Source organism: Mirounga angustirostris, unplaced genomic scaffold (assembly GCF_029215605.1).
Source record: "Mirounga angustirostris isolate CCGP_5_RB_7025 unplaced genomic scaffold, mMirAng1.0.hap1 SCAF_14, whole genome shotgun sequence".
Lineage (NCBI taxonomy): Eukaryota > Metazoa > Chordata > Mammalia > Carnivora > Phocidae > Mirounga > Mirounga angustirostris.
Genome location: NW_026991722.1, coordinates 73983995 through 74008443, shown reverse-complemented (window position 1 = coordinate 74008443; position 24449 = coordinate 73983995). Strand labels below are relative to the sequence as shown.

The 24449-nt window shown below is 43.9% G+C and overlaps 1 protein-coding gene across 1 annotated transcript in view; it reads left to right on the top strand.

Moving 5' to 3' along the window:
* CFAP251 (cilia and flagella associated protein 251) overlaps positions 1-24449 on the top strand; it is a 70114-nt gene that overhangs the window by 6000 nt on the left and 39665 nt on the right. Inside the window, exons 5-12 of the mRNA XM_045887719.3 lie at positions 2326-2466; positions 4265-4374; positions 9754-9865; positions 10134-10214; positions 17103-17180; positions 19311-19361; positions 21520-21734; positions 23622-23816. Of these exons, the coding sequence (XP_045743675.2) occupies positions 2326-2466; positions 4265-4374; positions 9754-9865; positions 10134-10214; positions 17103-17180; positions 19311-19361; positions 21520-21734; positions 23622-23816 (983 nt within the window). The remainder of the gene's footprint in view (positions 1-2325; positions 2467-4264; positions 4375-9753; positions 9866-10133; positions 10215-17102; positions 17181-19310; positions 19362-21519; positions 21735-23621; positions 23817-24449) is intronic.

Here is a 24449-nt window from a genome sequence, read left to right as displayed (position 1 = left end):
TCATAGTTTTGCCTTTTCCAAAATGTCATGTAGTTGGAATCATACAGTGTAAAGTCTTTTTTTGAGACTTGATTTATTTGTCAAAAAGAGAGAGAGAGAAAACACGAGTGGGGGAGGGGCAGAGAGAGAGATAAGCAGACTCCCCGCTGAGCAAGGAGCGGAATGCGGGGCTGTATCCCAGGACCCTGGGATCATGACCTGAGCCGAAGGCCGATGCTTAACCCACTGAGCCACCCAGGTGTCCCCACTGTGAAGTCTTTTTAGGTTAGCTCCTTTCACTTAGCAAAATGCATTTAAGATTTCTCCATGTCTTTTCCTGGCTTGCTAGTTCATTTCTTTTTATTGCTGAATAATACTCCCTTGTATGAATCCAGTTTGTTTATCCATGATTTTTATAAAAGACTTTGAACACAAAAAATATGCATAAGTAAACTACTATTGGATTAAAAGTAGTAGTCAGATTTATAGTACCTCTAATTTTTCATTTCAGAAAATTTTTATTTTGGATTTATTCCTGGCAATATGGAATTTTTAATTATGCTGAGGGAATTTTCTCTATGCTTTATTCTTCCAGGGAAAATGATATATGAGGACCAAATATTCGTGGCTGAATAATTGCCTTTCTTATGAAGTTCCTTAGTGACTATACTGTAACTTGTCCATTCCATATATTTTCATGAAGTAAATTGAATTTCACAATATTAAGTGCTCGCTGTGTCAGGTACTGAGCAGTCTAGGTTCTGAGGAGTGGAAGGATAGGACGTTCTTTCTGTTTCCTGTTGACTTTCTTTTAAAGCAAGGTATAATTCACTTACCATTAAATTCACCCTCTTAAAATTTAAAATTATGGTAAAATACACATAAAGTAAAATTTACCATCTTTCTTTAAAGATTTATTTATTTATTCAAAAGAGAGAGAGAAAGGGAGGGTCGGGAGGGGCAGAGAGAGTCTTCAGCAGCCTATGAGCGGAGCCTGACGTGGGGCTCAGTCCCATGACCCTGAGATCAGGACCTGAGCCAAAGCCAAGAGTTGGTCGCTTATCCAGCTGTGCCATCCAGGTGCCCCTAAAATTTACCATCTTAACCATTTTTTTTAAAGATTTATTTATTTATTTGAGAGAGCGAGAATGAGAGAGAGAGAGAGAGAGAGAGAGAGTACATGAGAGGGGGGAGGGTCAGAGGGAGAAGCAGACTCCCCGCCGAGCAGGGAGCCCGATGCGGGACTCGATCCCGGGACTCCAGGATCATGACCTGAGCCGAAGGCAGTCGCTTAACCGACTGAGCCACCCAGGCACCCCCCATCTTAACCATTTTTAAGTATACAGCGTAGTAGTAAGTACATTTCACACTGTGGTACAACCAATGCCTGGAACTCATCTTGCAAAACTGAAACCCCCTACCCATTGAACAACTAACTCCCTGTTCCCCAGACCAGCCCCTGGCAAGCACCATCTACTTTCTGTCTCTATGGATCTGACTCCTCTAGGGAACATGTAAGTGGAATCCTACCGTATTTGTCTTTTTGTGACTGGTGGATTTCACTTAACACGATGTCTTCAAGGTTCATCCATGTTGTAGAGTGTGTCGGATCGCCCTCCTATGGAAGGCTGCATAATATTCACATTTTGTTTATCCATTCATCCGTCGAGGGACACGTGGGTTGCTTCTGCCTTTTGGCTTCTGTGAAATATGCTGCTGTAAACATGGGCGTACGAATGTCTCTTTGAGACCCTGCTTTCAGTTCTTTGAGCTATATACCCAGACGTGTAATTGCTGCATTATATGGTAATTCTGCTTTCAGTTTTTTGAGAGATCTCCATGGTGTTTTCCACAGCAGCTGCACCATTTCACATTCCCACCAAGAGGGCACAGTGGTTGCAGTTTCTCCACATCCTCGTAAAATCCACCCTTTTAAAGCGTACCATCCGTTGGTTTTTAGCATGTTCACAAGGTTGTGCAACCGTCACCACTGTCTAATCCCAGAACGTTTTCATCCCCCACAAGAGAAGTCCATATCCCGTAGCAGTCACTGCCCACCCACCTTCCCCAGGCCCCCAGCAGCCACTAAGCTACTTTCTGCCTCTATGGATCTGACTGAGCATGCACTGTGCGGTCCTGTGTGTCTGGCCGCTTTCACTCAGCATCGTAGTTTCAAGGGTCATCTGCACCATAGCGCGCAGTTGAGGACATTCGTGAGGTGATTTCTCCTTTTTGGACTGATGATGTGAAATCCTTCTCCTCCAGAGCCTGTGCCAAGGGTGCCTGGCATCACAGTTCTGGGCTCGGCACACTTAGTGTCTTGCTGGTTTTGTCTTTGTCTTCCAGACCATGACTTGGTCTTTCGGATGGAACAGTTCTCTTCCTGTTTACTATATTCGAGACGAAAACCAGAGAGTTCTTCTGTATGTCTGTGCTCACACTGCGGTCATCTACAATGTTTTCAAGAATACTCAGCACCATCTTCAGGTATGCAAGTTTTTGTTGTTGCTTTTTAAGATTTTATTTATTTATTTGAGAGAGCGAATGAGAGAGAGCATAAGGGAGAAACAGACTTCCCTGCTGAGCAGGGAGCCCAATGTGGGGGATCCATCACAGGACCCTGGGATCATGACCCGAGCTGAAGACAGATGCTTAACCGACTGAGCCACCCGGGCGCCCCTGCAAGTTGTTGTTGTTGTTGTTGTTTTTAATTACAAGTAAAAGAGGTTGTTTTTCACTAGAATATAGCATTTTATCTTTTATTCCAAGGGCTGACTTCATTATGTCACTATCATGTTTTCCTACCTCTCTTCTGAACTATAGCAAGTCTTTTTTTTTTTTTTTTAAGATTTTATTTATTTATTTGAGAGAGAGAGAGTACAAGCAAGGGGAGGGACAGAGGGAGAGGGAGAAGCAGAAGCAGACTTCCCACTGAGCAGGGAGCCAGGGATCATGACCTCAGCCAAAGGCTTAACCAACTGAGTCACCCAGGTGCCCCTGAACTATAGCAAGTCTTGTCTTTAGAAACACATTTTATTGTTCATTGTCTCTGTTTCTAATCAGAATCCATTTACAAACAGCAATTGATTTTAATTTTATAGCAACAAGAATTTAAGACATCTGTATTTTTACATTTCCGTAAAACCGTGGTCAGGACAGATCATGTTGTCTCCACAGTGCCATGGGGTACACAAAAGGCTTCAGCAGGGATTTGGACCTACTTAACACTTAGAGGGCTTTGCAGGTTTAAAAGGGCTTTGATCCTCATAGTCATGCTGAGGAGTGGGTGTTAATATCCCCATTTTACAGAAGAAAAGACTGAGGCTCAGAGCGGTTTAACTGACTTGCCCAAGGCGGCACTGGTGCCTGGTGAAGCCAGGTCTTGAATGTAGGTCCTCTGACGTGGAAGCGTCGAGTAGGATGGTTGTTGTCCTTATGCCTTCCTCCCTTGAGCATCTTCATGTATTTCCAGTGCCCTCTGTGCCTCCCTGGTGTCCTACATGCCCTCCCCACACAATTACGAATTATAATAAGCACTCCAAAGGCAATGTGGACTGCTGCAGGAGAGAGATCAAGAGTGAGAGATGGCCGTCTGACTGGGTGGGCTGGCAATGCAAACGTGCCCTTTGTGCCGAGATCTGACTGACTGAGGAGAATGAACTAGCCAGGGGCAGTCTGGGGAGGAGCATTCCAGACCCAGAGAGCTCCAGGTCTGCAGGCCTGCCCACGGGGCCCAGAAAGGAGGCCAGTATGGCTGACTCGGAGTGAGCAAGGGGAGATGAAGAAGGGAGGAAACGGGCTATTTCCTGGCAGGGACCACTACCATCTTGTTTGTGTTTCCAGAAGGTTCCTGAGTTACTGGGCGAGGATTGTCGGGGGATGGGAAGGAAAGCAGAGAGACCAGTGAAGAGGCTTTTGCTCCGGAGCTGCTCAGTGACCTGATGTGGACGCTGTTTTAGGGAGATGAGGCCAGCAGGGCTTCAAGGGGGCTGGCGGTTGGGCAGAACCCCAACATTTATTTTCAAGCTGGGTTCAGAGTTGGGCACATGCCTAGACCTGTAGGGAGCCCCTGTCCTCGTGGGGAGTGTGACTTGTCCTTCGGGGTTTTGAGGGAGAGAAAATCTGAAAACCACTGGCTATGGAGAAAACCACTGGCCAGGGAAAGGCCGTAGGAGTGGAATTTTCAGCCAGGTGAACCTGGAAAGGGAGCTTAGTTCTCTCTTTGGGGTCCCAGCCTCTCCTACTGTCCTTGATGTTTCAAAGCATTTTCTGTGCATTTCTGCAGGGCCACCCTAATGTGATCTCCTGCCTCTGCATCAGTGAAGACAGGCGGTGGATTGCCACGGCTGACAAAGGGCCCAACTGCCTGATAATTATATGGGACTCCTTCACAGGGTAGGCTTGGTGCAGTCCTGCTTTCTCCTACCTAGCATAGTGATCTGCAACAAATGAGTAATGCCGGTCTGGGCATGCAGAAGCCAGTGACGGGATGCCGGGTGAGGGTAAAGCAGCCTGGGGAGGCTGGCCATCTTGTTGCCTTGAGGCCTGATCAAGTGACATTACCTTGGTGAATTTCCCATTTACAGTTCTTGGCTCCTTAGGCCCAGAGACTTGGTTTGGCAGTGTCCCAGAGTAGATGGGACTGAGGAAGGTTAACTCACACTAACCCAGCTTGGAGGCCCGGAGAAGTGAAGTGACTTTCCCCACCTACAAAAAAGGAGGCTAATCATACCCACTGTTTTAGTTTCCTTGGGCTGCCCTAAGATATTATCACACACCAAGGGGCTTAAAATAACAGTGAGTTATTCCCTCACAGTTCACGAGGCTGGAAGTCTGAAATCACGTGCCCAAAGGGGTGGTTTCTTCTGGGGCTCTGAGGGACAACCTGCTCCAGGCCCCTCTCCCAGCTGCTGGTGGTGGCTGGCGGTCCTTGGCGTTCCTTGGCTGGTAGACTAGTCACTCTAGTCTCTGCCTCTGTCTTCACATGGCATTCTCACCTGTGTGTCTCTTTGTGTCTTCTCTGAGTTCAGCAGCCATTGGATTTAGGATCCATCCTAATCCAGCATGACCTCATCTGAACTAACTACACCGGCAAAGATCCTATTCCCATATAACGTTCACATTCTGAGGCTCTGGGTGGACATGACTTTTGAGGGGGCCCTCAGCGCATTACACTCACCTTACAGGACTGTCATGAAGACCAGGAGAGCACACAGTACATGGCCTGTGATAGATGCTCATACGTGAGTTTTCTTAGTTCCCGGTCCTAGAGGCAGAGTGCAGTGTTAGGTTAACTGATAAGATTGTAAGGCCCTGGTTGGGTTGTGGGGGGGTGGGGTTACATGGGGGGTGGATGAGTCCAGTTGGGCATGATTGGGAAGTTGTGTTTAATGCTCTCGAGTGTTCTGGAAAGTTATGTTGGATGTTCTAAGATACAGGTCCCCCAGGTGACTGGCGACCTCCTGGGGCCATGTTACCTAATCCTGGTCCTTATCTTCCTGGACATCTTGGCAGCATTTGACACTCTTCATTTCTTGGCTTCTCTGATACCATGTCCCCTTGGTTTTCATCCACCTTCTGAGACTCTGTTTCCTCTGGCCTGAGGTGGTGAGGATTCAGTTGGTACTGTCCTCCAGCCAGGAGGGAACGGACCTGGGGTTTGAAACCATACCATCTTCATCTCCATAACCACCTGATATTTCCTCTTTTCTCGGATGAGGAAGCTGCTGGAGAACATTCCACCTGCATGTCCCATGGGTATCTCCTGCTAAAATGTCCCAAAGCCCTGTTGCATCTCCTCCCAGATGACTTCTGAACCCACCCCCACTGCCCCTGCCCCACCTGGTGTCATCGGGGCTCTCACATGCCTGGCTTCCTTCTCTGTAGCTTCACTCTGAAGCCCAGCCTCCAGAATGGGGATTTTGTTTTATTGTAGTAGAATATCCATAACATAAAATTGGCCATCTTCACAATTAAAAAAAAAGATATATATATTTATTTATTTAAGAGCAAGAGAGCGTGAGTAGGGAGATGGGCAGAGGGAAAGGGAGGGAGAATCCTCAAGCAGACTCCTCGCTGAGTACAGAGCCCGATGCTGGGCTCAATCCCAGGACCCTTGAGATCATGACCTGCACCGAAACCAAGAGCCAGCTGCTTTACTGACTGAGCCACCCAGGTGCCCCATCTTCACGATTTTTAAACATAATTCAGTGGCATTAGTTACATTCACAATGTTGTGCAACCATCGGCACTATTTCCAGAACATTTTCATCACCCCAAACAGAAACTCTGTGCCAGTGAGCTCCCCACTCTCCCTCCCCTCAGCCCCTCATCTATTTTCTGTCTCTCCGGGTTTGCCTGTTGTCATTTTATGTCCGTAAATCATATGCGGCTTTTTGTGTCTGGTTTTTCTCTCAGCATAATGTTTTCAGAGTTCTCCTGTGTTGTAGCATATGAATCAGTTCTTCCTTTCTTTTCAAGATTCTAGTGCATGGATATACCAATTTTGCTTATCTACTTATCTGTTGATTTTTAATAATCTCTTAATTGAAAGCTAATGTCTCCTTTGGCCACCATCTCCAATCTTTGTCTTCTTCCTAGAGGTAGTCAATTTGGTGTGTTTCCTTCCAGAATATTTGCTGTTGTCTTAAATACAGATACGTGAACATCATCATGTAGCATCACGTGGTTTTTCTCCACAGCCTTTTGAGTCTGATCTCCCAAACGCAAAATCTGATTGTGTTGCTTCCCTGCTGAACACCCTTCAGAGGCTGCCTCTTGCCAACCCAGCCTGTGTTAGAGGGAAAATGCATCTTGCATCATAGCCACAGGAACTTGTCCCCCAGAAAGTGAAATTCCCCCTCTGCGTGACTAGCTGTCACCTGTGGCTGTCACATGTTTCCAGCTGCAAGTACTGGGACATCCGACTTACACAGGAGGGAAAGTTGTTACATCCTGTGACCGAGAATCCGCAGGCAGGAAGGGCGGGCTCCTCACGCGTGTCTCTTCTCTGAAGCTGTTGCTGATAGTGCCCCTTCCCCAGGCATGGCTGGCCTCCTAAAAACTGTTTATTCTTTGGTTTTTTCTTGCTTGAAAAGCTGTCTCCCCCACTAGATGCGGGGGGGGGGGGGGGGTTGTGACCCTGGCGGTGATTTTTTCTTTTTAATTACAAAGTGCCTCTGTGGTTAACAATTCAATATGTCCATATAATTTTATGATATAGTAAATGATGACTTTGGGACTCAGAAAAGATTATTTGGTTTTAGAATGAATATTCACTTTATTAAAGTTATAAGAACCATAGTTTTTGCTTAAGCTTTTCATTCAACTTATAAATCTTACTCCTTTTATAAATCTAGCATATTTTTGCAATTGCCTTTAAGGGGGTTTTGATTAATGTTTGGCCCCACTCATAGATTTGATTATTAATTCCTTTTAAACACTTTTAAACTGCACTTAGAAATTGAATATATTTGGTTTTATCTTTAAGGTCTTTAGTAGTCTGATTAAAAAATAAACCCTTCACCCATACTTAAGTAATTCCTGTAAATCTAATAAATTAGACATAACTATGGCAAATCTTACGTTCTCATAAGTATTCTAATATTGTTTATAAACCAGTGTGATTTGAATTTAAAATCACAAGTCTAAATCAACTACAGGCTTTAAATTAGAATCACAAATCTAATCCATCAGAGGCTCTAATACGTTAATTCTCTTAAACATCACCCATTCCTAAACAAAATAAACAAATTCTCTTCCCACCAATACGTTTATAATACAGGCCCAACTGACATCACTGTCTCTATATTTAATTCTGAATATCCACAGGGATAAGATGCTTTTCCCCACTAAGGACATCACTGTGTCATTCACAGCAGTGTTAGGACTGCCTTCCCAAGTGCATCTGGGGGCAACTTCCCAGGGGGATGAGGTCTTCTCAAGCGACAGAGAACCAGCCAGGTCCTCAGCTGGGGCACAGACTTGGTCCCAGCCAGTTGGGGCCCCGAAGTGACCTCTGAGGCCTGTTGATGTTTCCCGTAGCGAGGGCTCCGTAATGAAAAACAGTGGGGAACCACCAGCCCTTGTATGTGGATTAGGACTTCCTACCCCCGGCCCTTCACTGCCAGTGCAGGTCGGGGACTCCCCGCCCCTCACCCCATCGCTCCCATCCTTGCTTCTGCTGTCTCCTGCATCTCTTGGGCTCTCTTAGATACTTAAATATCTAATTTAATTCTGCATGTGACAAGGCTTTGCCTGCTTCTTACGGTCTACAGTCTTGCCAGTGACACAGTACAGAGGTGAATGAGGGAAAAAAAAATGAAAGTCCCTCCTCACCCAAACACGTCTCCAGAGTCACCCTTGTTTAGTTTGGAGTCCCGTCCTCTGGACTCCTCTGTGCACAGAAATGCATGCACTCTCTCTCCCTCACTCAGGATGATGCTACCTACACTGTTTTGCAGTTTGCTTTTTTCACAAAATTTTGGTCACCGTCCCACATCTACTTCATTCTTTTTGAGAATAGCCTAGTTTTTCATTATATGGTTATGTCATGATATTTTTTAACAGTTCCCACATCCATGGATATTTGTGTTGTTTCCAGATTTTTTTCCATTAAAGCAGTGCCACAGTGAACATGAATTTATATCTATCTGTTTACTTTTGCTATTGTTTTTCTGGGAAAATGCTGTGTAAGAGGAATTGTTGGGTCATAGGGTATGTACATTTAAAATTTTAATAGATGCAGCTAAGTTGCTGTCTAGAAAGCTTGGGCTTATTTATATTCCCGCTTAGGTGGGAGGGCGCTTGTTTTCCTGAGAGCTGGGGTATTGTCCCAGGCATCTTTTTTCATATTTCCATCCTTCGTGCCTGGCACAGAATCAGCACTCAATAGTGAGTGATGGCTGACTTCATGAAGAGAACAAATAGCACGTTTGCTTATGCTGAGTTAGTTTTATTTTTTTTTTAATTGAGGTAAAATTCACATAACGTAAAATTCACTATTGTAAAGTATGCAGTTCAATGGCATTTAGCACATTTACAGTGTTGTATTCCTGTATTCCACCTGTATTCCAACTGCTTTTTATTTTTTATTTTTTTTTTAAGATTTTATTTATTTATTTGACACAGAGAGACACAGCGAGAGAGGGAACACAAGCAGGGGGAGTGGGAGAGGGAGAAGCAGGCTCCACGCAGAGCAGGGAGCCCGATGTGGGGCTCGATCCCAGGACCCTGGGATCACGACCTGAGCCGAAGGCAGTCGCTTAACCGACTGAGCCACCCAGGCGCCCCCAACTCCTTTTTAAAAAAAAGATTTTAAAGTAATCTCTATGCCCAGCATGGGGCTCGAACTCACAACCCTGAGATCAGGAGTTGCATGCTCCACCGACTGAGCCAACCAGGCGCCCCTGGTTCCAAAATATTTTCAACCCTCCAAAAGGAAAACCCAAAACCATCAGCTGTCACTCCCATTCCCCTTGGCAGCCACCAATCTGCGTTGTCCCTATGGCTTTCCTAATTCTGGACTTTTCTTATCAATGGACTCATACAACATGTGGTCTTTGTGCCAGTCTTCTCTCACTTCCCATGATGTTTTCGGGGTCCACCCCTGGTACAGCAGGGGTCCGCGCTTCATTCCTTTGTACGGCTGAATCATAGTCCATTGTATGGATGGACCACGTTTGGTTCCTCCATAGCCATTGGGCTTTTGAAGTGAGTCTGTCTGGGAAGCAAGGCAGACCCCCACAATGGGTGTCCCCCTGCCCTGTTCTGCAGCATTCCTGTGCACACGATATTTGACAGCTGCGCAGACGGCAACGGCATCGGGGCCATAGCCATCACCCGGGACGCCAAGTATCTGGCAACCATCTCGGATGCTGAAATCCAGGTATGGGGCCCTTGGAGTCCGCCTCAGCGGGCTGGCCAGCCTGTCGAGTGTGTCCTGGTGAGCAGCTCTGCTCAGGCCACGTGGCATCTGTGATGCTCTCAGGGAACGACCGGACCCCATGGCCCCTTGTCGGGGGCTCTCTCCCTGGGGCTTAGCTCACGGTGCCGTGCTCCGTGAGCCAAAGTTACAGGGTTAGCACGAGAGGTGTAGGGTACTTCAGCAGCCTTCAGGAACCTTCTCATTCTCCTCTATCTGCTGTCACTCACAGAAAGTTTGCATCTGGAGGTGGACTTTAGCAGTGGAAACGCCAGCGTGTACGCTCAACCTTCCTAAAGAGTATGGTGTTCAGGTGAGCTCCTGATGAGTCTGTAAAGATCTGTCTACAGTTACACTGAACCCAGGTCCAAGCCTACTTTTGGTTTTGCTGGAGTTTGGTTATGGTACACTAGAGTTTGTAAAAAACCACTTTCATATCCTTGATCTCATTTTAATCTTGATGATAGTTAGCAACATTTTTTTAAGCATTTGTTATATGCCAGATGCTGCTAAGTTCTTTACATAAGGTATCTCAAGCAATCCATGCAAACATGCTGAGAAGGAGTTATTTAGTAACATCTGTGGAATGCTACTATTAATTACTAGATAATTTGTCTAAAGTCATGGTCCAGCAGCCTTTTCTATTCTAGAAGCATGCCCTTCACTACTCATAATATCCAGAAATTATTAGTCTCAATTTGCTTGAAGTGACTTCCCAAGGACACCCACAAAGTTGACTCTGCTGTTCTGCATCGTCTTACTCATCCTTCCATCCTTCATCCTACGCTTGCTGAGTACCTACTATGCGCCAGACACTGTGGAAAGTACATACCTGGATGCTGGACCTAGAACCCAGTCAGAGGTCTAGGTCTCTGAAAAAATTTCCTCACAGCTTTTGTTTTTTGGTTTTTTTAAAGATTTTATTTATTTATTTGAGAGAGAGAGAATGAGAGACAGAGAGCACAAGAGGGAAGAGGGCAGAGGGAGAAGCAGACCCCCTGCTGAGCAGGGAGCCCGATGTGGGACTCGATCCCGGGACTCCAGGATCATGACCTGAGCCGAAGGCAGTCGCTTAACCAACTGAGCCACCCAGGCACCCTCCTCACAGCTTTTGTAAGCTGAGCTGATACAGTAGCCACCAGCCATAGTGAGTTTTTCTATTGCTGCAAAAAGCCCCTCTGGGATTTTGCTAGAGATTGCATTGAATCTACGGGTTGCTTTGGGTAGTTGTTGTCCTCTTAATGCCCGGGCACAGGCCGTCTTTCCATTTACTTATGTCTTCATGAATTTCCTTCAGCAGGGTAGCTTGCAGTGTACAAATCTTTCACCTAAGATTTATTCCTAGGTATTTTTATGCTATCATAAGTGGATTCGTGTTCTTAATTTCCTTCTTGGATTGTTCATTGCTAGTATATAGAAACTCAACTCATTTTTATGTGATTTTGTGTCATGAAACTTTGCAGAATACATGTGGCTACTTAGATTTAAATCAATTAAAGTGAGATAAAACTACAAATTCATTTCCTCAACATCACTACATTTCAAGTACTCACCAGCCACCCTAGTGGCCGCCATGTTTGACTGAACAGATGAGCGAACGTCTCCGTCACGACGGAACATGCTGTTGGACAGCAGTGCAAGGCTCCAAGTCTGGAAGGGCTCTGCCATCAGCCTGCCTGCGCTCCTGCCCACCCAGCTGAACCGAATCCCTCGATTTGGCCTTGAGTCACAAAGGGCGAGTGAGCGCTCAGCATGGCCTGGCTTTCTAATAGGCTGGCTGTTTCGTTTCTAGAGACAACTGTCTCACCTCCTCCGAGCTCCCCAGCCCTTCCTCTTACTCTCGGCTGATGACCTCTCTCATTTTGCGTTGAGAGAATGGAGGCCATTGGATACAAACACTGGCCTGTTCTCACTCCCAGGCCTACAGCCTGCTTTCAACCTCACCACCATGTCTTGCCCCTCTAAGTGTTGGAGAGGCCAGGGCACGAGATGCCATCCCTCTCACGTGCTCAAGGTCCTCTCCCGCAGTGATCAGCTCTCCCTCTACTGGATGGTTATCCCCTCTGCAGATGCACATGCTTTCGTGTCACCCATTTTTGGAGAACGCCATTGACGGCACATCTCCTTCCAGTTCTTGCTCTCTGCGCCTCTTCATAGTAACACATCTCTGAAGAGCTGTCTATACCCACTTCCTTACTTCATCATCTCTTGCTCTTTTGTGCACAAAATATTTGATCTCTTTGTATTTTCATTGCTTAATAAGGCATACATGTAAAATGTGTACATTTTAAGGAACAAAACAGAATGTACCTGTGTGTTTACTGCCAGGTCAAGAAAGAGCATCACCCAAACCCTAGAAGTCCCTTTGTCCTCCTTCCCCAATCTCATCCCCAACCTTGCTTTCTACAGTTAACCAGTGTCCCAGATTTTGTGTTACATATTCTCTTGCTTTCCTTTATACTTTTCTCTAGCAATGTATGTATCCCTCAGTACTCTTTTTTTTTTTTTTTTTGAGCGCGTGCGCGCGCGAGTGTGTGTGTGTGTGTGTGTGTGTGCATGACCCGGGAGGGGCAGAAAGAGGGAGAGAGAGAATCTCAAGCAGACTCCACACTGCATGCAGAGCCCAACATGGGGCTTGATCTCAGGACTCTGAGATCATGACCTGAGCCCAAATCAAGAGTTGAATACTTAACCAACTGAGCCACCCAGGCGCCACCCCCACCTTTTTTTAAGTAGGCTCCATACCCAACATAGGGCTGGAATTCAAGACCTGCACACTCTACTGACTGAGCAGCCAGGCACCCCTCCATCAGTACTACCCTGTTCTGTTTTACCTGTTTTGTTTGTTACATATTTGGAGTCATAATTGCTTCATTTTCTCCCCGTTGTTTCTGAGATTCATCCATGTTGATTATTGAGCTATAATTCATTAATTTTCACTGCTATAGAGTCTCTCCTTGTTTGAGTATAATACAGCTCATTTATCCTACTGATGATGAACATTTTGGTTCTTTTGATCTGTCTTCCACCCACCCATGGCTCTACCAAATCTGTGTTTATCACGGTTGGTCGGTGGTGTTTCCAAGTCAATGAGCACTATTAAATCCTCAGTAGCACCCCTCCCAGTGGGGGTTCAAGACACCTTTCCTGCTGGCTCACTGACCTTTCCTGGGCTCCTTTGTGGGCTTGTCCTCTTTCTTTCTTTCTTTCTTTCTTTCTTTCTTTCTTTCTTTCTTTCTTTCTTTCTTTCTTTCTTTTTTAAAAGATTTTATTTATTTATTTGACAGAGGGAGAGCACAAGTAGGGGAAGCAGCAGAGGGAGAAGCAGGCTCCCCACTGAGCAGGGAGCCCAATGTGGGGCTCAGTCCCGGGACCCTGGGATCATGACTTGAGCCGAAGGCAGATGCTTAATGACTGAGCCACCTGGGCACCCCGCTTGTCCTCTTTCATTGCACACCTTCTAACTGTTGGCAGGCCTCAGGGTTGAGTTGTGGGAGCTCCTTTTCTTGCTACACCTTCTTCCTGGGTGTTCTCATCCATTCCTATGTCTTTTAAGTACTGTGTACTCTGAAGATGCATTCCAAAATCCTTCCTCCCCTCTCCGTTTCTACTGCCACCACAGCTCCCTGCATGACTACAACATCCTCCCAGCTGATCTGTGTTCACTCTTGTCCCAATCCTACCAGTCTTCCTGCAGCAGTCAGAGTGATAATTCTTAAATAAGCAAAACGGATTATATCACTCTCTTACTTCAAGTTTTTTTTTTTTTTTTAAAGATTTTATTTATTTATTTGAGACAGAGAGAATGAGAGACAGAGAGCATGAGCGGGAGGAGGGTCAGAGGGAGAAGCAGGCTCCCTGCCGAGCAGGGAGCCCGATGCGGGACTTGATCCAGGGACTCCAGGATCATGACCTGAGCCGAAGGCAGTTGCTTAACCAACTGAGCCACCCAGGTGCCCGAGTTTTTTTTTTTTTTTTTTAAGATTTTATTTATTCATCTGAGACACAGAGATACAGAGAGAGAGAGAGAGAGGAGAGAGCCTGAGCAGGGAGAGAGGTAGAGGGAGAAGGAGAAGCAGGCTCCTTGCTGAGCCAGGAGCCCGCTGTGGGACTCGATCCCACAACCCTGGGATCATGACCTGAGCCGAAGGCAGACGCTTAGCCATCTGAGCCATCCAGGCGCTCCTCTTACTGCAAGTCTTTGAGTGACTTTCCATTGTGATGGGAATAAACCTCAACTCCCCCTCCACCCATCTCCCAACATCTACCCTCCTGTTTATTAATGTTTATTAGTTTGCATACCCTAGATTTTTACAGAATTTTACAGAATGGACTCTTTTTCTGGAGGGCTCTGGCTTCTTTCATTCAGTTTAATTTTTGAGATTCATCCATGTATGGAGCAATAGTTTATTCCTTCTTATTATTCTTTATGTGTCCTTTATAATGTTAATGCTGAATAGCCATGCATTGAATGGATATGTCACAATTTCTTTATTCACTGTTAAAAGACATTTGCACTGTTTCCTATTTGTGGCTGTTGAAAACAAAGGTGCATGAAATTTCATGCACAAGTCTTTGTAGGGATATATGCTTTCATTTCTCTTGGTAATTATCTATGTTTTTGAAGGCTGTTTTCCCTAACTATAGGATTGTAGGTTGGTAGTTCTCTTATTTCAGTACTTTGAAGATGTTATTCCATTTTCTTCAGACTTAACACCATTTCTGTTGAGAAGTCAACTGTCAATTTTTTTTTTTTTTTTAAGATTTTATTTATTTATTTGACAGAGAGAGACACAGAGAGAGAGGGAACACAAGCAGGGGGAGTGGGAGAGGGAGAAGCAGACCTCCCGCAGAGCGGGGAGCCTGATGTGGGGCTCAATCCCAGGACTCTGGGATCATGACCTGAGCCGAAGGCAGACGCTTAACGACTGAGCCTCCCAGGCACCCCAGCTGTCGATCTTATTGTTCCCTCTTTTGGAAGTTGTGTGTCTTCCCCCTCCTGCTCCATTCTGGCTGCTTTTAAGATTTTCTGCTGGTTGTCAGCAGTTTTTGATGACTCTATGTATATGGATATCTTGTTGATTTAAAAAAAATCCAAAACTAGGTGCTGGCTGGCTGAGTCAGTGGAGCATGCAACTCTTGATCTTGGGTCATGAGTTTGAGGCCCACGTTGGGCATAGAGATTACTTACAAAAAAGGATAAATAAATAAAAATTAAAATCTAAAAAAAAAATACCCAAAACACATCTTTTGGGGTTCTTTGAACTTGGGATGTCTTATTTTTCCTCAGTTTTGCAAAATTCTCCACCACTGCTTCTTTAAACATTACTTTTATCACCTTTTTAAAATCTTTCCTCACCTTCTGGAGCTCCAATTATACGTACATTAGACCCATCTTGTCCTATATGTCTCTTATTGTCATGTCTATATTTTCTGTTCTTTTGTGTCTTTATCCTTCAGTCTGGATATTTTCTCCTATAATTTATCTTCCCTTCGTACTGACTAATTATTTCTTTGGCTATATTTAATTTTCTATTAAATCCTATTTTGAGTTTTTTTTAATAATTTTTTTCAGATCTAGAATTTCCATTTAATTCTTTTTAAAAATAGAGTTCTTTGCTGAGATTACCCATCTTGCCCTCTACTTTCTTGCACATCGTGACCACAGTTATTGTCAAGTCTGTGTGTCAATACTATACCTGCATCTCCTGCAGATGATTGCTTCCCTCCTCAGTTGTCAGTCATTTAGATATGTCTCTTTCATATGCCTGGTTATGTTTTCATCGAATGCCCAATGTCGTACTTTAAAAAGTATAGGAATAATTTGAGGCTCAGGATGATAACTTCCTCCGAGGAAGACTTACTTTTGCTTCTTGCTGGGCATCTGGCAAAGTTAATCAGAGATTAACTTTGATTAATTGAATCATAGATTGCAGTGATTTGCGACTGATTTCCAGCCTTCGTGAGATCTTGTCCATGCACTTGCTTCCATCTGATCTTCCCCACCCCTTCCCACCCCCCAGGCCTTTGAGCTGTCCTGAAATTACTTCTCAGACACTGGCACTGGTCCTTTACATTCCTGGAGTAGGCAAGGAATAGACGATGGGGTAGAGGTGGCAGAAATGGAACTTAAGACATGTTTCTAGAATCTGTCTCCTGGGGCTGCCCCCTGCAGCCCTTCACGTCAGGCTGCAGCCACCCTGTCCCACCCACATACCCTGGCAGGACACGCACCTGAGTCTCCCCAGGGATCTCCACTTTGTTGTTGCTGTTGTTTAGCTTCTGCATTTTGCAGTTCCTCACTTCCAGGGTTACTGCAGGGTTGATTTTTGGGAAGGGAGCCAGGCAGCCCATGCTATTCACCATGTTGGCAAGAATCAGAAACTCTTTCCGGTATTTGGCATTCATTCCAAGTTACCTTGTGGCCTTGTCAAATTTAGAAATGTGTATGCAGCAGTTTTTGCCAAAAAGGACACAGAGTAAAGGCTATTAGTGAATATTGTGCTACTTTTGCTTGTTCCAATTTACAGATGATGAATTATAATAAATAAGACTAAATAAGGGGGCGCCTGGGTGGCTCAGTTGGTTAAGCGACTGCCTTCGGCTCAGGTCATGATCCTGGAGTCCCGGGATCGAGTCCCGCATCGGGCTCCCTGCTCAGCAGGGAGTCTGCTTCTCCCTCTGAACCCTCCTCCCTCTCATGCTCTCTCTCTATCATTCCCTCTCTCTCTCAATAAATAAATAAAAATCTTAAAAAAAAAAAGACTAAATAAGAAAGGGAACACATTTGAGACCAGTAATTTTAACACTCAGTGTTTAAATTATATTCCTGTTGCTTACAAAATGCCGTGTATTTTTCTTTTTTTTTTTAAAAGATTTTATTTATTTCTTTGACAGAGAGAGACACAGCGAGAGAGGGAACACAAGCAGGGGGAGTGGGAGAGGGAGAAGCAGGCTCCCCGCCGAGCAGGGAGCCCGATGTGGGACTTGATCCCAGGACCCTGGGACCATGACCTGAGCCGAAGGCAGACGCTTAACGACTGAGCCACCCAGGCGCTCCTGCCGTGTTTTTTTTCTGTTTTATATTCCTACTCAGCTATTTATTATAATAAAAATATTATTTATTTTTAACATTTAGCTTAGCCAGAGAGAAACAGAAAATTTATTGTAATGTAATATATTTCCATACTTTATATTTCAGAACTACCTTACGTTTAATCCAACAAATAATAAAGAATTGGTGAGCAATAGTAAAACACAGGCAATATATTATTTGTGGGTAAGTAGAAATATTTTGATTTGTCTTAAATGTAGGGACAAGTATATATTCATTCCCTGAGTATAGATGTTTTGGTAATGTAACAATATAGTATCTACTTAGGAAGCAATAAATATGTATTAAAATGGTTTGATTTAATTATAGCACTTATTTTAGTCTCATTGGAAATTAGTATATTAAATCAGAAGCAGATAATTTAAATTTCATTTAATTTTTTAAAATAATGAAGCAAATATTTATTTGAATGTATTTAACAGGTTTAAAAAATACAGGGTTTTTCAGGACCTTGGCTTTTACCCCCTTTTAGAAAGGAATTAGCAAACAGATCAGTAATATATATATTGACACAGGGCAGAATCATGAGATTAAAAAAAAATCAGAGTTAAACATAAAACTACCATATGACCCAGCAATTCCTAAATCCAAAAGAATTTAAAACAGGCATTCAAACAAATACATACATACAAGTGTTCATAGCAGCAGTATTCTTTGCAATAACCAAAAGGTAGAAGCAAACCAAATGTCCACCAGCTAATGAATGCATAAACAAAATGTGGTCCATCCATACAATGAACTATGATTGAGCCGTAAAAAGGAACAAGGCACTGACAACCCACTACAACGTGGGTGAACCTCGTAAACATCATGGTAAATGAAAGAAGCCAGGCACGACAAGCCACATGCTGTATGATTCCATTGATATGAAATGTCCAGAATAGGAGGATCCATTAGACGAAGTGCAGAATGGTGGTTGTCGGGGGCTGGGGGAGGGGTACACATGACAGCTTAATGGAGAGGGGGCTTCCTTTTGGGGTGATGAAAATGCCCTGGAACTAGACAGAGGGGATGGTTGCACAGCATTATTAATGTACTAAATGTCCCTGAATTGTACACTTTAAAATGATTAATGGTTGGGGCACCTGGCTGTCTCTGTCGGCGGACCATGTGACTCTTGATCTTGGAGTTGTGAGTTCAGGCCCCACGTTGGGTGTAGAGATACTTAAAAGTAAAATCTTTATAATTACTTGAATTTAAATTTTAAAAAATGTAAAAAAAATAAAATCTTTTAAAAATAATAAAATGATTAATGGTTTAATTTTATGTTATGTGAATTTTACCTCAATTAAAAATGCAAAACAGGGCGCCTGGATGGCTCAGTTGGTTAAGCGACTGCCTTCGGCTCAGGTCATGATCCTGGAGTCCCGGGATCGAGTCCCGCATCAGGCTCCCTGCTCGGCAGGGAGTCTGCTTCTCCCTCTGACCCTCCTCCCTCTCATGCTCTCTGTCTCTCATTCTCTCTCTCTCAAATAAGTAAATCAAATCTTAAAAAAAAAATGCAAAACAAAAACACTGATTCAATCACTAATTTTCAGTGGTGGTCATTACTTCCCGTACTTATTGTAGCTTTAATGCCTTATAAATGTGGCCATCAGATTTGCATTTACTATCATTTAAAGTCAGTCATTTGTGGCGTTTTTTTACGTACTTGCTTTTCTTTCAGAATGTTGTTTTTTTTTTTTTAAGATTTTATTTATTTATTTGACAGAGAGAGACACAGCGAGAGAGGGAACACAAGCAGGGGGAGTGGGAGAGGGAGAAGCAGGCTTCCCGCCGAGCAGGGAGCCTGATGCGGGGTTTGATGTGGGGTTTGATGTGGGGCTCGATCCCAGGACCCCGGGATCATGACCTGAGTGGAAGGCAGACGCTTAACGACTGAGCCACCCAGGTGCCCCTCTTTCAGAATGTTTTCAGATGTTCCTGGAGGCAGCAGATTCTCTTATCTGTAGAGATTGCAAAGCTCTGACCCTGTTTATTATTTTTTTTTAATTTTTTTAAAAGATTTTATTTATTTATTTGACAGAGACAGAGACAGTGAGAGCAGGAACACAAGCAAGGGGAGTGGGAGAGGGAGAAGCAGGCTTCCCGCCGAGGAGGGAGCCTGATGTGGGACTCGATCCCAGGACCCTGGGATCATGACCTGAGCTGAAGGCAGATGCTTAACGACTGAGCCACCCAGGCGCCCTCTGACCCTGTTTAGATGCATTTGTTTTGATCTTGTGGTTATATTAGTTCTTTCTTTTGGAAACTAGGTCTTTTTGTAGTAGTGATTATTTTTTCTGTACTTATCAGTATGAAGAGGGAAATATACTTGCTTACAGTGCCCCACGTTTAACAGAAAAAGTGAGTATGCCTATTGCATTTTTATGTGTCAGATTTTGTGGAGAGTAAATAAGTATGTGTAAGCTTAGTCACTTTGGGCTACTCTTTGTATGTCTTGATATTAAACCGTTGGGAAATCATTTGACATTTTTACTTGGGTCCTTTACCATATTGAATTGTCAGCTGAAAATAATGGAACCATTGTTCAAAATAAAATATGGAAAAGAAAGTTGACTACCTTGAGAAAATATCCAAATAAGTGATGGCTTTACTAACCTATGTGTGCTTATGACAAAGAATGGAAGTTACTTTGGACTGATGTAATAAATAGTTGAACACGAGTGGCTCCTTTTTAGCCTACCCAGCTTTCAGAGTAACACAACACAATCTGGGTATTTAATGTTTCAGAGCCAGTAGAAAGGCGGTGAGGCAGGTGTTGGGGGAAACCATTTATCTTGCCTGCTTGCCTGGAGCGGTCGCATCTGAGGTGGACCTTGGGTCCTGTCTCCTGCAGCAACTTCTGCATTTGACACCCATGTAATCTGCCCTCAGTGAGCACCTTATGGTGTTTCTTCTGCTTCCTTTCTTCACTCTTGGTACGAGTTACAGAAATTTATTTTTAAGAGGGCATGCCAAAAAAAAGAAAAAAAAGATGAGATGGATGAATACAAAGAGAGATTATTCTGTCTGCAAACTCTTTCTCATAAATCAAAGTTATCAAACAATAAAGCCAATTCTCATTTATTCCTGGCAGTTTCGTTCCATAAAGTCTCCGCAGACCTCAGTTAGTGAATACAAGATCATTGCTCCTAGGAGAAATACAGGATTGGGTTCCTGCCAGCCTCGGGTCAGAACAGTTTCATCAACAGATCAATACATAACCTTGTTTTATGTGTGTTTTTGTTTGAAGACACTGTGTTTAATACATAATGTTGATTCATTAGCATTGATGCACAGCCAATAGCTCTGGAACGCATGCCTGAATGAAGTTTATCTAACTCAGGTATATTCTCCGGAAGGTACTTCATGGCCTTCTCACACTTAGGAATGCTAGACAGCATTTCAGTAGCATATTTGCGGCTAGTTTGAATACTGCCATCATCAACAGAAAGCACCTCAAAAACGTGAACAACATGGCACTAAACAGACCCTGAAAAGGATACTTGTTTACAGTCTGAGAGCTGAAACAAGAAGGCAGAGCATGTCCTCGCTCGACCTCGGCAGGAATGTGCGCACAGGGAAAGTCAAATTTTTGCCACTCTGCACGTGCACATGTCTGCAAACGATCATGAAAGTGCCATGAGGGTTGATTTTGGGTCATAAATAAATTTTAGGGAGTAGGTGAATTTGCAAATACAGAACACACAAACGAGGACTGACTTCAGCTTGAAATGAAAATGCCTTGTATGGAAGCAGAACAGCTCTTAGGAAGAACCTGATGCCCTTACTTGACCAGTTATTGTTTTACTAACCCTCTTGCGTTTAAGACAGAAGAGGTGAGCCTTAGGGTCTTCTCTGTGTGGTTAGAGAACCGGGCAGCAAACCTGCTGTATTGCATGACAAATGGAGGAGTTTCTTTGATTTATTCATTCATTAAACACTCCCTGAGGGGCTCCATTCACACTCTGGGTTCTTTCTACACTTGGTCTCCAAGACATTGCCTAAGAAAGATGGCCCTAGTGCCTTATTTTATGTAGCACAAATTTCTTGAGGAGTCAGGGGCATGTCTGTGTGTAGTACTTAATTTCTACTGATGGGAAAATGGTTTATGGGAAAAAAAGTTTATAATTACAAGACTGGGATAATTATTTTTGTGATATCTTACAACTGGAGCATGCTTTTGCTCATGATAGACATTAGTTTCATCAGTCTCTGAAACCTCAGTAAGAGAAATTGAACAGGTATAAACAAGTGGTTAAACACCTTTTCATTTGCTTTAAGCAAACAGTTTAATTAACCCAGTACACAACCCTTCACTTGCTCCTAGCAAACCTTCAGAGGTTCAGAATGGCCTGCACCACGGCAATCCACGGGGGAGAGATTTCTTAGTGATTGGTTTTTTAATTGTATCTTTTTCCTACTGTAAATCAATGTAATATTATAAAATATGCCATATTGACAAATGCTTTGTTTTATATTTATTACCACTGTAACTTATAATCTGTCTTTTGAAATGCAGACATTCAACAAGCTTGTGGGAAAATTCAGCCAGTCAGTCTTTCATTTGAATTTAACACAAATACTCTCAGCAACAATGGAAGGGAAGCTGGTTGTCTGGGACATACACCGCCCGCCATCCTCTGCCTCCGCCTTGGTGGGCTCTCCTCACATTAAACCTTGTAAATTGGTTCATTTGCAGAAAGAGGGCATCACTGTGCTCACTACAGTTGATAGGTAATTAACTTAATGAAAAAGTAGCTATCAGTGATTACCAAAGTATATTAAAAGCCTTTCGGATGTATACATATATTTTGTATATGCATAGAATATTTCTGGTGAAATTCATTATTAACTGGGAATGTTTGCTGCCTCTGAGGAAAAGAACAGAGAAGTAGGATCAAGGGTCAGGATGGATGCACCTCTTCTTGTAGTCTCATTTGTACTAATTGGTTTGCCTTTCTTTTTTTCTTTTAATCATGGGCATGCATTACTTTTAAAAATCCCTCTGTGTTGGTGAAACAAAAAGAAACTTGTTTTTTTCTTCCACACTAATTAGACTTATTTTGCACCCTAAATGTTACATACTTTAATTTTAAGAAAATAACGTGAATAGCTATATTGTTTTTTCTGATTACAAAATAACACCCATTATGAAAAGATGAAATACAACAGAACTTTATAAAGTTTACTGACTCAAGAGGCTGTGGGGGCTCAGAGAGGGTCATTAAAAGCCTTAGTCTCAGACAGAAAAGGGTTCACATCCCTTCCTTGCTGAGTGACTCGGGGCAAGGGATTTAACTTGGCTGAGCCTCCATTTTTCCATCTGCAAAATGGGCATGACCACACTCTCTCGCAGAGTGATTTTATGAGGATTTTGTGAGGCAAGCCATGTAAAACTCATAGTACCTTGTCTGGCACAGGGGAGCTCTAGATGAAATAGTCCTTATTAGTATGTTCGAGAAGTTCCCAAGTTCCCGCTGCCTAATGACAGGGACCATGCACATGTAGTTGGAGTCACTGTGCCATCTGCTTTCCAGAAGCCCTGCTTTCCTTTTCATTTCTTTTAATACAGGAAGCAGTGAGGTCCTGGCATGGCTTTACAAAGAGAAATGCAAATTGTCCTCACTCAGGGGTGTGGAAAAGACAATAGTAGAATTGCAGCTGATGATGAATCAACCTTTAATTAGTTGGGGGGGTTAGGGCCCAGTAAAGACTAAGGCCTGGGTTCCCCCTCTCTCCATGTTAAATAAAACCCAGCCAGGACCAGGGAGCCCATGAAGGGTCTTGAAAACACTTGGCCTGTTTTGCCGCTTCTGTCCAGCAGAGGGCAGTGAAAGATGCTGTAGCCAATTACTCTGCCTACCTGGCTTGCTTATTAATCGGAAACTGCATTTAATCACTTTGCATCTATAAGAGGAAATTCATCCCTCTATCCCCCCGTGATTACACTTATGTCAGAGGCTTAAAAAAAAAGCCCGTTTGGGTTGGATCCGAGGACTGGAAATAAAAGACATTTTGTCACGCGACACGGCCTTGGGCCGTGAGACTCGGCAGGGTTTTGCCGTGGCTCTGAGAGCAGTGCTTTCCTGTAAAGCTGCTTGCGTGCCGCTGCCTGGCTGTGTGGTTTCGGAGGGCGGGCAGATGGGCTCTGGTGTCCTCCGTGGGCTCCTGGCAGAGAATGCCAACACCGCCCACTGCCGCTGCACGGGGCTGATCTGGGAGGGCAGGGAGAGGAGAGCGAGAGTGTGTGCTCTGCGTTAGGTGCACCTGGATCCCCGCACAGACTGGCCACGGGCCCATAGCCTTGCCCCGTGTGAGTCGGTCCCGTGCGATATTTGGGACATACTCCTACTAAAAGATTACTCATTGCTTAACTGAAATTCAAATTTCCTGGGGCATCCTGTATTTTTATTTGCTAAATCTGGCAACCCCAGGCCTTGAGCAACTTCTCTGAGCCTCAGTTTCCCAGATGTAAAGCGGAACAACAGTAAAATCAGCCTCATAGGACAGTGTTAAGTGAAGTTTTTACAACACCTGGAGTCCAAGCCTGACATATAATTAGCTGTTCAGTAGTTGGTACCTACTACTGTTAGTTACCAAACGATGTTTTTTCCATTTCAGCTATATTGTCACAGGTGATATTAGAGGCAACATTAAGTTCTACGATCACACCCTGTCCATTGTTAACTGGTACAGCAACTTCCAACTGAGCTCCATAAGGACCCTGTCGTTTTCAAAGACCCCAGCAGCTCCGCCCACTGAAAAATCAAACTATCCTCCAGACTGCACTTTAAAAGGTGACCTTTTTATTGTAAGGTAAGTTGTTAATGAATCTAGAATTTGAATGGCCAACAAATGATTGATGTCCTCTCTGTTAGTCGGCACGCAGTGGAATGTTCACCGTGTTCCCGGGACATGAGCTAGAACAGGATTTCCTCGGAGGGCCTTTATGGGGCTCTCGGATGGATCTCCACAGCTGATTAGAGTCACTGTCCAATCGTTTTTTAAAATGAAGCATTATTTTCTTTCAAGAGTCTTTAGCAACTGGAAACTGGAAAGGGCTTATCCCTGAGCTCTAATCTCTGTTGTGTTTGGAGTCCTTTGCTGCAGCTTGGTGTCTTTTCTCGAAGCCGAGTTTGTCCTAGCGCTGCGGTTAAAGGCATTTGATAATTAACAGCCATAACGTTTCAAGACTGAATTATCTGTGAGTCTGCTTAATTACCCTTGCAGTGTTTGCAGGCACATCTGTATGTCTGCACCAAACTCCATATTTGCATACACAAATGAATATTTGCATGTGCAGATTAGCTAATTGTACAACTGACTGTCCATCTGCATACTTAATGACTCAATTTACATGTAGAAATGTGGGCTTTTTCACTTGCAAATGGAGGCTGTTGGGTATTGGTAGTGTATTTTTGGAGATGTTGGGTTAATAATGTCACTAAA